The 14,165-nt window shown below is 43.4% G+C and overlaps 1 protein-coding gene across 2 annotated transcripts in view; it reads left to right on the top strand.

Moving 5' to 3' along the window:
• Positions 1–14,165, top strand: part of adgra1b (adhesion G protein-coupled receptor A1b) — a 483,085-nt gene that overhangs the window by 185,685 nt on the left and 283,235 nt on the right. For both annotated transcript variants that reach the window (XM_080205590.1, XM_080205591.1), the window contains 2 exons: positions 2,298–2,369; positions 4,377–4,448. In XM_080205590.1, the coding sequence (XP_080061716.1) occupies positions 2,298–2,369; positions 4,377–4,448 (144 nt within the window). The remainder of the gene's footprint in view (positions 1–2,297; positions 2,370–4,376; positions 4,449–14,165) is intronic.

Here is a 14,165-nt window from a genome sequence, read left to right as displayed (position 1 = left end):
ATGCGAGAGAGAAGGGAAGTCCATCTTCCAGATGGTGTCCTTTGCCTCTTGATTTCCTACTATTCTTAAGATTCTTTAGCATCTTCTATTTTTCTTTTTTTTTGTGAGATGTGGGCATCACTGGCAAGATCAACATTTGCTGCCATCAGTAAATGCCCTTGAACTGAGTGGTTTGCTGGGCTATTTTGAACAGCACTTCAGAGCCAACCATATTGCTGTGGCTCTGGAGACTCATGTAGGCCAGATAGGGTAAGGATGGCAGATTCCCTTCCCGAAAGGGCACTAGGTGTTTTTTTTTTACAACAATTTTCATGGTCACCGTTACTGAGACTAGCTTTCAATTCCAGATTTGTTAATAGATTTTAAGTTCCTCCCGTAGCTGTGAATTTGATTTGAATGTGTCTTCCTGGACCATTAGCCTGGGTCTCTGAATTACTCGTCCAGTGACAATGCAATCATTTCCTACCATGAAGACAGATACAAAATATTTGATTCAAGTTTCTGCTGTTTCTTGGCTTCCCATTATTAATTCCTCATCCTTACTTTTGCCAATTTGATTTGTCCCATCTATAAGTGGATTAAAGTTTCCCATGATTATTGCAGTAACTTTCTTCCAAGCCGCCAATTATTTCCTTGATATGTACTCTCTTGGAACAGTGTAAGTGCTTATAGTGGGCCTGTACCACTTCTTTCCTCCTCTTTCTTTTTTTCCACTGAAACTGGCATGGTGGCACAGTGCACTGCTGCCTCACAGGGTCAGGGACCTGGGTTTGATTCCTGCCCAGGGTCACTGTCTGTGTGGAGTTTGCATGTTCTCCCTGTATCTGTGTGGGTGGGTTTCCTCTGGGTGCTCCAGTTTCCTCCCACGCTCAAGATGTGCAGTTTCGGTGGATTGGCCATGCTAAGTTGCCCCTTAGCATTTCTAAGATGTGTAATATTTCTTCGTTATTAAATCTCATGTGCCTCTTGCTCCTCAAGTCCTGTTCTTGATCAGCTGGCAGTTCTATGGTGTATGTGGAAGGATAAAGGGTAGGGTTGGAGTTGGTGAAGTAGGGGAAAGTAAGAGGTGCATAATTACACCATATTTAAAGCACGAGAGTTGGTGGGATGAATTCAAAGTTTATTTTTTAGTGTCACCAGTAGACTTGCATTAACACTGGAATGAAGTTATTGTGAAAATCCCCTAGTTGTCACACTCCGGCTCCTGTTTGGGTATATGGAGGGCGAATTTAGCATGGCCAATGAGGGGGAAGTGTGGTGAGAGAAGGTGGATCAGACGAAAAAGATAGAAATGTCTACTTGTCACTGTATGAAAGATTGACAGTCGCAGTGTGCTGCATTTTGTGCATGTGTTAAAGTTCAGTATTGTGTCACTGAATATGTGCGTGAGTTCATATGTTTTCATGAACTGATCGAATGTTCAAAGTTTGCTCCATTTTTGTCAATCACTTATTTTTTTCTTCTTACCCTTTCTTAGAATTCTTTGCTGTTTTTCATTTTCTGCTCCTACTCTTTGTTATCATTGAATTTTTGTGCCTGTCATAGTGGCAGCTGACAATTTGGTCTCACTCCAGACAGCCATTAGTAAGTTCTGGAACACAGGATTGAAACCTTGGCTCCAGCTATCCTTGTCAGGATTGACTCAACCGTCCCTGGTGCTGGTTACTTAGGGCATGCATTCCATATTTGGACACTGAAAAATGAAGAAGAACATGATCGCTGGTTTTTCACTGCATGTAGCCAGGACACACAAGTCAGACATTGTACCTTTCATGAAAAAAAACCTATCTGAATCATAGAATCGTTAGAGTGCACAAAGAGGTCATTCAGCCCATCCCATCTGCACCGACTCTCTGACAGAGCATCTTACCCTGGCCCATTCCCCTGCCCTCTTTCCCCTTAACAACACACATTTACCATGGGTAATCCCCCTAATCTACACATCTTGGGACACTAAGGGGCAATTTAGCACAGCCAATCCATCTAATCCGCGCATCTTTGGACTATGGGAGGAAACTGGAGCACCCAGAGGAAACCCATGCTAACATGGGAGAATGTGCAAACTCCACACAGACAATAACCTGAGGCTGGAATTGAACCCGGGTCCCTGAAGCCGTGGGGTTGATCAGTGGAGTTGAAGGTTGGGGGAAGGTGGAGATGGTTAGATCAATGATGTTGTCTCAGGATCTTCCTGGTTTATTCCATTCAGAAGCACGTCACTTATTTCATTCCGCCAAACCCTCATTCTAGACCATGGTTAAAGTTTACAATGGAATTATTTTGCGTTCTATTTACAGGGATCTGTCAAACAACAGGATTGGGTGTCTGAGACCTGAGATATTTACCGGCCTCACCAGCTTGTCTAAACTGTAAGTACACAACTTTTCAGTTGCTTTTTGTCACTGAGTGAAGATTCTGTTTAATAATGAAATAAGTTTTAAGTTGGTGTTAACAGTCCGCTGAGCATTTATGGGCAGCCTTACTTTGAAGCAATTCTGTTATAAAAGGTATAAACCATCAGCTGGAAGACTTCTGGACTGAACATTGAGTACAACAACTTCAGAGCATGAACTGCCCCACCCGCCGCCACCACTCCACTCCCACTCCATCTCCATATATTTTCTTTCACATCTCCTATTTCATTTCTTCTTTTCATTTCAGTCATCCCTTTTTATCACCTTTCATTATTACTTCTATCTTTCTACTTCTCCAATCTCATTCTCCATCATGTCTCCAAACACCCCACCTCCTTCAGGGCAACTGCCACATAGCTCAGGTAGCGCTTAACAATCTGTACTTCTGTTTTGCCACTCTCATATTCTAATAATTTAATGAACACTTTTAACTCCTTTCTCAGCCTCCGTCACCACTATTTGTATTTCCTGTCATACTACAGCCCCCTTCACCCTCATGGTATAAATGTCGTCTGATTCTCGTTGCTCTCAGATCTGATGTAGGATCACCCAGACTCGAAATTTTGGCTCTATTCTCTCTCCACAGACCTGCTGAGACTTTCCAGCATTTTCTGTTTTTGTATCATCTATCAGAAGCTGATTCCTCTTTAGGTCCACAAGTGCTGTCGTGGAGTTGACCACTGGTTCCAAGGTAGAAAGAATAGGTTTCCAGGTCTATGCAAAGCCCTGTATCAAATTATGTCTCAAAAATTCCTACACATGTATGTGAGCATTTATACGTGTATTAATTGATATAGTTCTCTGCCCAAAGGCACTTCTGGCCTACCAACAAGGTATAGCAAGAGGCTGATCCACCCAACCTGTCCAGTCAACTGAGCCAACAAGCCCCCCTCCAGAGGAGCCTGAGTTGCTTTAACAATATACGTTTTATATGCATGTCATACTCTCGTGAAATGGAAGTATGTGCTCCAATTTTCTTCATATCACATGGCTACGCAGAAATATTGCCCACTCTTAGCATCTGCCATTGGTTTATGTTTAGCCACGTTATGAACTCATCTTCCATCAAGTACTGGAGCGGGACTTGAACCCAGAGCTTCTGGCTCAGAGAAAGGGACACTATTGTGCCACAATACCCCATCTACTTAAACAAAAATTAAATATTGATTAACTGAAATAAATAGAAGTAATTTTGTAGATGAGAGAATTTCTGTACATTATGGACCTCTGTTTTGTGACATTAAAGGATAAAAGAATTAGAGAGTAGCCTGAATTTTCAGGATGGCTAGCATTCAGTGCCCATCATCCTGAGAGTTGGTGGGGAACACAACCCCGTCCACTCTGACAAGCCACTCAATTGAGCATTGATTAACAGCAAACAGCATGTCTATCCACATCTGGATGGAAATCCCACTTACAGAGCTCTTGGTCAATCAGATCTACCACAACCCCCCACACCCCACCAGCTCAGAACCTGCTGGGGAAGAAGCATAACATTCTGGTCAGTGAGAACCATGATTTAATCCATTAAATTTGCCTAATATATTGACATCAACATTTTGTAATGGTTAACTAATTCAATAACTAAGAATTGTGTGAATGTTTATGCTCCAAAACAAGTTGCCTAATTTGCACCAGCAGACATGGGCAAATTTTGAGAAGTTTTGCGGATCGAGTCCACAAGAGGAATTGGTTGTACCTGCCCTCCAGAAATAATGGACTGACTGAGCCGAACCTTCATTTCACATTGCACAACTTACTCCCATAGAAAAATGATGAACACTAATGTTTGTGTTTGCACTGAATGATATTAATTATGGAAAATCATCACCACCCATGCCCATCCATTGCCTTGACACCCCCTGCCCTGCTCCCTCTTGATCTCGATCCTCCCACTCCCTAGCTCAAACCAACATGTTTTGAGTGCGGGTGTTGATCGGTAAATATTGCTTTGTTTTGTAGGAATTTGTCGGGGAATATCTTTTCAACACTTCCTATTGGGCTGTTTGTTGAGCTTGCTGCGTTGAAAGTCTTGTGAGTATGCCATTATAATCTGGAACTCTAGGGGACTGGGGATCAGTTCTGTTAATAGGGTCATATTGTTTCTTTGTACTACTTAGTTATTGAGTTTCAAAAATCCTACATATATCAATCATCCTATCTCCACCTAGGCTGAGTTCTTAAAAGTTCAGCCTGAACTTTCTGATCACAGAATATTACTGGCATGAACTCCACCTGCTCCATTAAAACCCAGGCACAATTTTTAGTTGACTCTTGAAAAGATTGAGCAGCCTGTCCGCTTGAAGCAGGTGGAAGGATGCTGAAAGATACAAATCAAGATCCGCAATGGTTGTAAGATCTGGGTTACAATTTCCATGCAAAATTAGCCGAATGTGTTCTGTGCATTCACCATCCATCTGTTCCAGGTATCCAGTAGCCTAACCTAACAGTTTCGATTGTTGAAGGATGCTCAGAAAAATGGCCCAGCAGGATTTTTGTTTTTAATGGGATCAGGCGGAATGTGGGGCTCATGGAATTTGGGGACGACTCATTTGAATATTTTGTAATGAACAGCCAGTAACATTGATGAGTGTATTCATTGAAATGTTTACATTATGATGGAAACCAGGGACGCCATTACAGAAGAGGATTGTGTCCCGACCTAGAATCCACCATCAAAATTGCTGTTATGCTGAGTTGATGTGACAGAAAAGATCAGTAAATTCAGGGCCCATTTGATATGCATTATTTGCTGGGTTGTGCAATTTGTAGTGTGAAAAGCACTTAGAGTCATAGAGGTTTACAGCATGGAAGCAGGCCCTTTGGCTCAACTTGTCCATGCCACCCTTTTGTTTAATCCCTGAACTAATCCCAATTGCCTGCATTTGGCCCATATCCCTCTATACACATCTTACCTATGTAATTATCTAAATGCTTTTTAAAGACACTATCTCTACCACTATCTCTGGCAGCTTATTCCAGACACCCACCATCCTCTGTGTGAAGAAATTGTCCCTCTGGGCACCTTAAATCTATGCCTCTAGGTTTAGACTCCCCTGCCTTTGGGAAAAGATATTGACTATCGAGCTGATCTGTGCCCCTCATTATTTTGTAGACCTCTATAAGATCACCCCTCAGCCTCCTATGCTGCGGAGAAAGAAGTCTCAGTCTATCCAGCCGCTACTTAAAACTCAAACTATTAAGCCCCAGGAGCATCCTAGTAAATCTTTTCTACGCTGTTTCTAATTTAATAATACCCTTTCTATAATAGGGTGGCCAGGACAGTACACAGTATTCCAAGTGTGGCTTTACCAATGTCTTGTACAACTTCAACAAGATGATCCAACTCCTGTATTCTGACCGATGAAACCAAGCATGCGGAATGCCTTCTCCACCACTCTGTCCACCTGTGATTCCACTTTCACGGAACTATGAACATGTAGCCCTAGATCTCTTTGTTCTGTAACTCTCCCCAGTGCCCTACCATTAACTGAGTAAGTCCTGCCCTGGTTCAACCTACCAAAATGCATCACCTCGCATCTGTCTAAATTAAACTCCATCTGCCATTCATTTGCCCACAGGCCTAATTGATCAAGATCCCATTGCAATTGGAGATAACTTTCTTCACTGTCCATTATGTTACCAATCTTGGTGTCATCTGCAAATTTACTAACCATGCCTCCTATATTCTCATCCAAATCATTAATATAAATGACAAATAACAGAGGACACAGCACTGATCCCTGAGGCATACCTGGTCACAAGCCTCCAGTTTTAAAAAGAAAACCCTCTACAACCACCCTCTGGCTTCTGTCAAGAAACCAATTTTGTATCCATTTCGATACCTCACCCTGGATCCCATGAGATTTAACCTTATGCAACAACCTACCATGTGGTACCTTGTCAAAGGCCTTGCTAAAGTCCATGTAGACAACATCAACTACACTGCTGTCATCTATTTTCTTGGTTACCCCTTCAAAAAACTCAATCAAATTTGTGAGACATAATTTCCCACTCTCAAAGCCATGTTGACGGTCCCTAATCAGTCCTCGTGTCTCTAAATGCCTGTAGATCCTGTCTCTCAAAGTACCTTCCAACAACTTACCCATTACAGATGTGAGGCTCACTGGCCTGTAGTTCCCAGGCTCTTCCCTGCAGCCCTTTTTAAACCAAGGCACAACATTTGCCACTCTTCAATCTTCAGGCACCTCAACCGTGACAATCGATGATTCAAATATCTCAGCTAGGGGACCCACAATTTCCTCCCAAGCCTTCCACAATGTCCTGGGATACACTTCAGGTCCCGGGGATTTATCTACCTTGATGCGCTTTAAGACTTCCAGCACCACCTCCTCTGTAATATGTACGCTCCTGAAGACATCGCTATTTATTTCCCCAAGTTCTCTAACATCCATGCTTTTCTCAATAGTAAATACTGATGAGAAATATTCATTTAGTATCTCACCCAACTCTTGTGGATCTGCACATAGATGACTTTGTTGATCCTTAAGAGACCCTGCTCTCTCCCTTGTTACTGAATAAACTGGAATACTAAGGAGGAGTTAAGTAAATTCTGGAGAGCTGTGGCATACCTTTCAGGTTGTTTCCAGCGAAAGTGAATGGACAATCAAGATTTCATAAGATAAGGGAACTCTTAAGGGGAAAATAAAAATATGATCTGAGTTCATAATAAACAAAGTTTTAAACTGTACTGTTAATAGTACACAGTTGTTTACTTCATTTTGATATATAATAAAGTATCAAACAAAATCAAACAATTAAAAATGGGTGTTTCCACCAATGAGTCGATATCTCTTTATTCCTCTTCCTATTGCCTGCAATGGATAGCGCTGATCGTTCATGCACTTCAGGTTTTATTCCTTCAATGGGGTGTACTGGAATGTTCATTTCAAGTGAGATAGATGTTAGTTACTCAAATACCTATTGTTCATCTGCTGCCCACTTTCTCCTGCAATGACATTCTTATGGGTTTCCTGCCTCCATGATTCTCGGTCATTGTGCGCCTTTTTCTTGGAGCAGGTGCCCACATGTCTTGACTGTGTACTTTAAGTCAATCATAACAATTTTATTTATTGGTAGCTTTATCCAGGCAAATGCATTGTGCTGATCCCCTCTAGGTTGAGTGATTCAGGCAAAGTACACGCTGTAATGGTTACTGTGAAATGTTATCAACTCTGTCGTCAACCTTCCTTGTAAGATCTGCTGGATTTTTTTGGTCAGATCATATCCAGATTGGGTTGGTCAGGTAGCACTCTCAAACTTTGAACCAAACTGGGTTTTGACTACATCTTTGCATGTGCCTAAACATTGCATTTGCTGCACCATCCTACTCTCCTGAAACTTTGGATCACATAAATTAGCTTTAATTTTCAAAGTTATATTAATTTAGAAATTTTTAGATGTCAGCTAGAAAATAGATGTGTGCTTGCCTGAGGCAAATGGTGCTTCCCTGTTGAAAGTTTACATAATGTCATGACCTGATGAAGACAGAAATGCAAATTTCAAAGCTTTTCTTGGATCTGATATTGTTTAGGGTTGAAAATTTACCAATTACTGACACTAAAGCCCAGATTGTTCTTGCATTTTTTTTCTGCTTCTACCTTTAATCTTTGCATTTCTCCAATTCGAAAACATTTCTTTTAAAGGCTTTGGGTGGGATTTTACAGCCTCGCTCAACCTGAGACCAGAAAATCCCACCCAAGGTTAACGGACCTTCCCATTGTACACGCCTCACCTGTTTTGATTCCCGTGGTGGGCAGGGCAGTAGAATTCAGGCATATGTGTTGGAAGAATGATTTTTTTTCCATTTTATAAATTTGCTGTTTGATATTTTGTAGATGAACACGTTAAAGTGCAGTCAAGAATGTCAGTGGTTAACCAAAAATATTGACATGTTTGATTTTGTTGTGAATCCTGTTTGGAATTGTTAAAATTTAAAGAATGAGTTTGAACACTCATCTTTTAACCAACAGGAATACTCATGATATTTCACATTCTTAAACCAAAACAAACTTTATTGTATAGCAAAATTAATTAAACAAACTGTGCACTATTAACTTAGCACTACAGTTTAAAACTTTGTTTATTATGAACTCAGATCAATTTTTTATTTCCCCTTAAGAGTTCAATTATCTTGCACAATCTTGATAGTTTATTCACTTTTGCTGGAAACAACCTGAAAGGTACGCCACAGCTGTCCAGAATTTACTTTACTTCGCCATAGTATTCCAGCTATTCCTCAGAGATATAGTTCCAGGAAAATTCTCCTTCGTCCTCCAACTATTCCTCAGAGGTAGGATTCTGTGGGCGTCTTTTCATTGGTTTTGGCTATGTGACCCTCTATTTTTTCCTGTACTGTTGATGCTCAAGGTCCTTGTTCAGCCAGCAGATATCCACTGCCTTCTCGCAGGTTCCCAAATGAACACTCTGTTGACGTCTTTCCACCACAAGACTCTGTGAGGACTAGAGTAGATTTCTTCTACTAGCTGCAAGATATAGCAAATCTTCCCGTTGCTTTTCCTTCATGAAATCCAAACTGAATGCAAGTCTGACTGACTAGTACCTCCTGTTGACTCTCATAATCCAATGAGATACAGTCTTCCCCAAAGCAAAGCAAAGTAACAAGTGTCTCTCAATGTTCTCAAACTAAGCTATCTGCTTCTGTTAGCAAACACACACTGATAATTTAAACAATAGAATATGTTAAGCAAGGCTCTATCCTGAGTCACTACTTCAATGGCAATCTGACACACATGGCCACTTTCCAGGTAGTAATACATACAACTATCTTTTAATTCCCATATTTTCTTTGTTCATCCTGCATTGTTCAGTTGCAAGCAATAACTTCAGAAAGTAAATCAAAGAATAAGTTCTAATAAAAAAAAACTTCATTACTCCAAAACTTGGGGCCGTACATAATTCCCCATAATTCCATCTGCTTCTTATTTATATTGAGTCAACTAGTCAGCTGACCACCACATCATTTTGCCGTTGGTTACATTATCTATCAGATCACTGATGCTCACAGCATGTTACCATTGGTTATCTTATAACAGATCCAATGTCATTATTGGTTACATTATAACATTTCTTAAGATTCAGAAACCATGTGAATCATTTATATCCTGACTGGATGTTTTACGGCCCTCTTTCTCAGAATGGCTAAAATTAAACTTACTTTATGGAGATATCAAATGTTACCCTGACCCTACCAGGGTGTCTAGAAATGGGTAATGTGCTGTTCAAGTTTTTCACTGTTAATGTTGAACTTGAAATAATTATAGGTTGGCTGTTAACTTAATCCACTCCAAGTTTGTTTGAATTGCATTTACTTCAGAGTTTTACTTGAACGTGGAGACTGAGGGACAACCTGATAGAAGTTTACAAAATTACGAAGGCACGGCTGGAAGGGATAGTTGGAGTATTTTTCCCAGGGTAAAAATGTCAATTACTAGGGTACATTGGTTTAAGGTAAATTGGGGTAAAGTTTAAGGAGATGTGAGAGGCAGTTTTTTTTACATAGATGGTGCTAAGTGCCTGGAATTCACTGCCAAAGGAGATGGTAGAAGCAGATAACTGGGCACTGCCCGCTGCTGCCTCTCCCCACCCCCCCACCCCCACCCCAAATCTCATGATGGGCCTCAGTGGCTTCTGGTCCGACTGGCGAGGTCCTCACATTGGTGGGGACCAAACGCGGTCCTTGCCGGTGAGGACCTCGATGAGCAAGGTCATTAAGGTAAGTGATTCTGGACAATTGCGTCTCAGGCTCACTAATCGTATTAAAAATACCTCATAAATGTTGAAATCAGCTTCGCGTCCTTTCTAGGCGTAAAGCTGATTACGTCGGCTGAATGGGGCCAGTTTCATCACGAGAGGCAAGAAATCAAATGCGAACCTAGTTTTTTGTCTTTTACTTGTTCCTGTCGGATCACCACACAAATCAACCAGCGTGACAAGCTGATAAGATCGACCCTTCACACCCACACCCAAGAGACTCTTCTCTCACATTGACCCCCTCACAGGACTTCCCACACCTTAACTGATATTTCCCACTCCCTCAATATCAGCACCCCTCCACCATTTCGCAGACCTGAAAACATACCCCCACTAATTAGCACTATGCCCTTCAAAACTTCCAGCTGCCCTGACAGGTCTGACCCGATTTGACCCAACTTGGTGCTACCATCGGCCTGAAAACCCCACCGTGCTCCAAACCACCCCTCACACCTGAGCTTTGAACCCATTCCCATCCCAAACCTCTGACCCTCCACCCCCTCAACCTCTCGACCTCTGACTATTCACCGCCCAACCTGGAAACCCACCCCAACATCCATCTCTCCCCCGCCTCCGATACCGACCCTGCAAACCTTGACCCCAACATCTGACCTTCTCACCTCTCACGCACCATCCCTGCCATCTCCAACCCCTGCCCCCCACCCTGAACTTCAACCGCTTGACTCTCCAGCCCCAGTCTATGACCCTTCTGATCATCTGACCCTCAGGAAAGCTGGATTGAAACTTGAAACTGAAAAGAAAATTAAGTATGCGAGGGCTTGTAAACAGTAACCAGAGTATGTTTTGCTTGTTTTAAAGCCATTACAAAGAACAGCACAATATGACAGTATAATGTTTACAAATGTTGTTGTTCTTGTATTAGCTTATTTTCTTAATAAAAGCACATTACTGCGGATGCTGGAATCTGAAACTAAAAGAGAAAATGCTGGAAAACCTCAGCAGGTCTGGCAGCATCTGTAAGGAGAGACAAGAGCTGACGTTTCAAGTCCAGATGACCCTTTGTCAGAGCTTATTTTCTTGTTTTGCTTTGTCACACTCTAACTCAACATCTGCTTCTCTTGTCTGAACACGTTATGGGAGACTGATTGCATTCAGAGGAATTTAGATCAATTTAATCGATTGTCTTTAAAACTAACAGCTGTGTAATATGGAAAGTGTGTGATAATGTGCATTCATATTCAATAATATATTTAGAATTTACAGCTGCACTTTTACAAAGAATAAAATGGAAAATCATTTGGAATTGAAACCATGAATACTGGAAATACTCAGCAGCTAACATAGCAACCGTAGAGAGAGAGAAACAGAGTTAACGGGGGCGATTCTCCCTAAAGTGTTGAATTGGTGGGAAAACTGGTTTAGATCACAACTGTTTTTTAAGGCCAATTTCAGACCTGAATCTCCCCACTGTGTGCACAGCAAAGGTTACAATCGTGAATACCTTTAAAGCTCAGGAGGTGGGGCCACTTCATGCCAAAGAACCTGAAATCGAAGGGATGAGCAGGAACCTGTGAATGTGCACATTGCTGGGAGATCACTGAAAAGACCTCCCAACATCCAGATCACTGCCATCCAACCCCCCTCAGACATTGCAGGCTTTCACCACCCTTTGAGTGAAGAAGTTCCTCCTCAACTCTGATCTAAACTGACCCCCCCCCCCCCCCCCCCCCCCGCCTTGAGGCTGTGCCCTCGAGTCCTGCTATCCTTTCTAAGTGGGAAGAATCTCTCTACCTCTACCCTATCCATCCCCTTCATTATCTTATACGTCTCTATAAGATCCCCCCTCATCCTTCTAAACTCCAACGAGTACAGACCTAGTCTATTTAGTCTCTCTTCATAGTCCAACCCCCTCATCTCCGGTATCAGCCGAGTGAACCTCCTCTGCACTCCCTCCAAGGCCAATATATCCTTACGCAAGTGCGGCGACCAAAACTGCACACAGTACTCCAGCTGCGGCCTCACCAGTGCCTTGTACGGTTGCAGCAAGACCTCCCTGCTTTTATATTCTATCCCCCTCGCTATAAAGGCCAACATTCCATTTGCCTTCTTGATCACCTGTTGCAACTAGGTTCCCTACTAGGCTACTGAGTTCTAGTTCCCTACTGAGATCCCAACTAGGTTGCCACTGGGTGCCTGGAATGATCCGGAGGCATAAAAATCCAGGGCAGCCTTCACCTTCATGTCAACAGAGAGCAGATGGCTGCCAATCCCCTGAGGTGCCAGGTGTGAGAGCACCTCACAAAGGTGTCACACCGTAGTCTTGGAGAGCCTCAGCTGGCGACAGCACATCTCCTTCGAGGCGGCCTCGAATGAATTGTGGGGCCTGTACCTCCTTGGCCTCAACACCCTCCGCCTTCTGTCCACCATCTCTAGAGCCTATTCACCCACCACCTGGCCCTCAGCGGCAGCCCCCTGCCCTCCTTCCTGAGGGCCTGGTGGTGACTGCTCCTGTGGTGGTCTCTCCATGCACGCCACTTCCTGAGCCACCTCCGCCTCTGCTGCCACTGACATGGCCAGCCCCAGATCGATCAAACTAAGATCCATCTGCGTAGTGGGGTTTGGAAAGAGCATAGAATGATGGATTATTATCGCTGGCTGCATAAACCCAGCACCACCCCAATCCCTCACTTGGGCCAATTCCCTTACTTGTGGGTGCTGGCAATGCCATGGTGCCACGCGTGGCCCGATTAGGGTTGTGTGAGATTCCCATCATGACAAATGCTGGCACAGATTCTCCAGGTCGGTGTGCAGCCTTGGGAAATGTGCACTTTTGAACCATTGCTATGTGTGCAACTGCAGCATCTGTTACAAGCTGATCTGTGTCACAGGGCAGGGACAGACTGCAAATCATGACCAGATGTGTGCCAGGGACAGCAGATTCCATGCAGTCTGTGACTGAACCTCTTCACCCCAGCCTGGAGCAACAACTCCTTCACCTGGTTAGGCCTCAGTCAGCACATGGTGCTCTCTTCCCCTACCCCAAAACACCAGCACTCAGTCGAGTCCCTTACCATACCCCGCGGCAATATAATGCCACTGCAAATTGTCATGGAGGGGAAGGCTGAGCAGGATTCCTTGAGGGTGCCTGCCACTCTGAGCTATAACACTGTCCTGGAGGGGGGAGGCTGAGCAGGGACTCCTTGAGGGTGCCTGCCACTCTGAGCTATAACACTGTCCTGGAGGGGGGAGGCTGAGCAGGACTCCTTCACGGAACCTCACCCAGAGAGCCCTAAGAAAATAGAAGCCCCCCCCAACCCGACCCGCCAGAAAATTTGTGGGTCACGATGGGAGAATCGCCCCCAACATTTCAAGTTAGTGACGTTTTGTCAGAACTCCAAATTTGTGCTGTTTCAATTAAAGATATCAACTTTGGCTTTTCCAATAGTTTAGTTAGTTAAAACAAGGAATAGCTGAGACTTTCTGACCATCATGGATGTTGGCCATCTTTCTGACCATTGTGGACTCACCTGATGAAGGCGCAGTGCTCCGAAAGCTTGTGATACCAAATAAACCTGGTAGACTTTAAACTGGTGTTGTGAGGCTTTTTATTGGCCTTCCCTAGTCCAACACCGGCATCTCCACATCATCAATATCACCTTAAAGCTGACTTCAACCTGAATTAGACTTGGCTGATATAGGTTTATTTATTTTTGTCACAAGTGGGCTTACGTTTACACTGTAATGAAGGTACTGTGAAATTCCTCTAGTCGCCACACTCGCCTGTTCAGGTACACTGAGGGAGAATTTAGCATGATCAATGCACCTAACTGGCATGTCATTCGGACTGTGGGAGGAAACTGGAGCACCCGGAGGAAACCCACGCAGACATGGGGAGAATGTGCAGACTCCGCACAGACAGTGAGTCAGGCTGGGAATTGATCCCTGGTTGCTGGCGATGTAGGGCAGCAGTGTTAACCACTGTGTGCCCATTTCTTC

This window comes from Carcharhinus amblyrhynchos, chromosome 17 (assembly GCF_965287045.1).
Source record: "Carcharhinus amblyrhynchos chromosome 17, sCarAmb.v2.hapA, whole genome shotgun sequence".
In the NCBI taxonomy this organism is placed as follows: Eukaryota; Metazoa; Chordata; class Chondrichthyes; order Carcharhiniformes; family Carcharhinidae; genus Carcharhinus; species Carcharhinus amblyrhynchos.
Note: the sequence above shows the minus strand (reverse complement) of the source record. Positions and strands in the feature narration are given on the sequence as shown.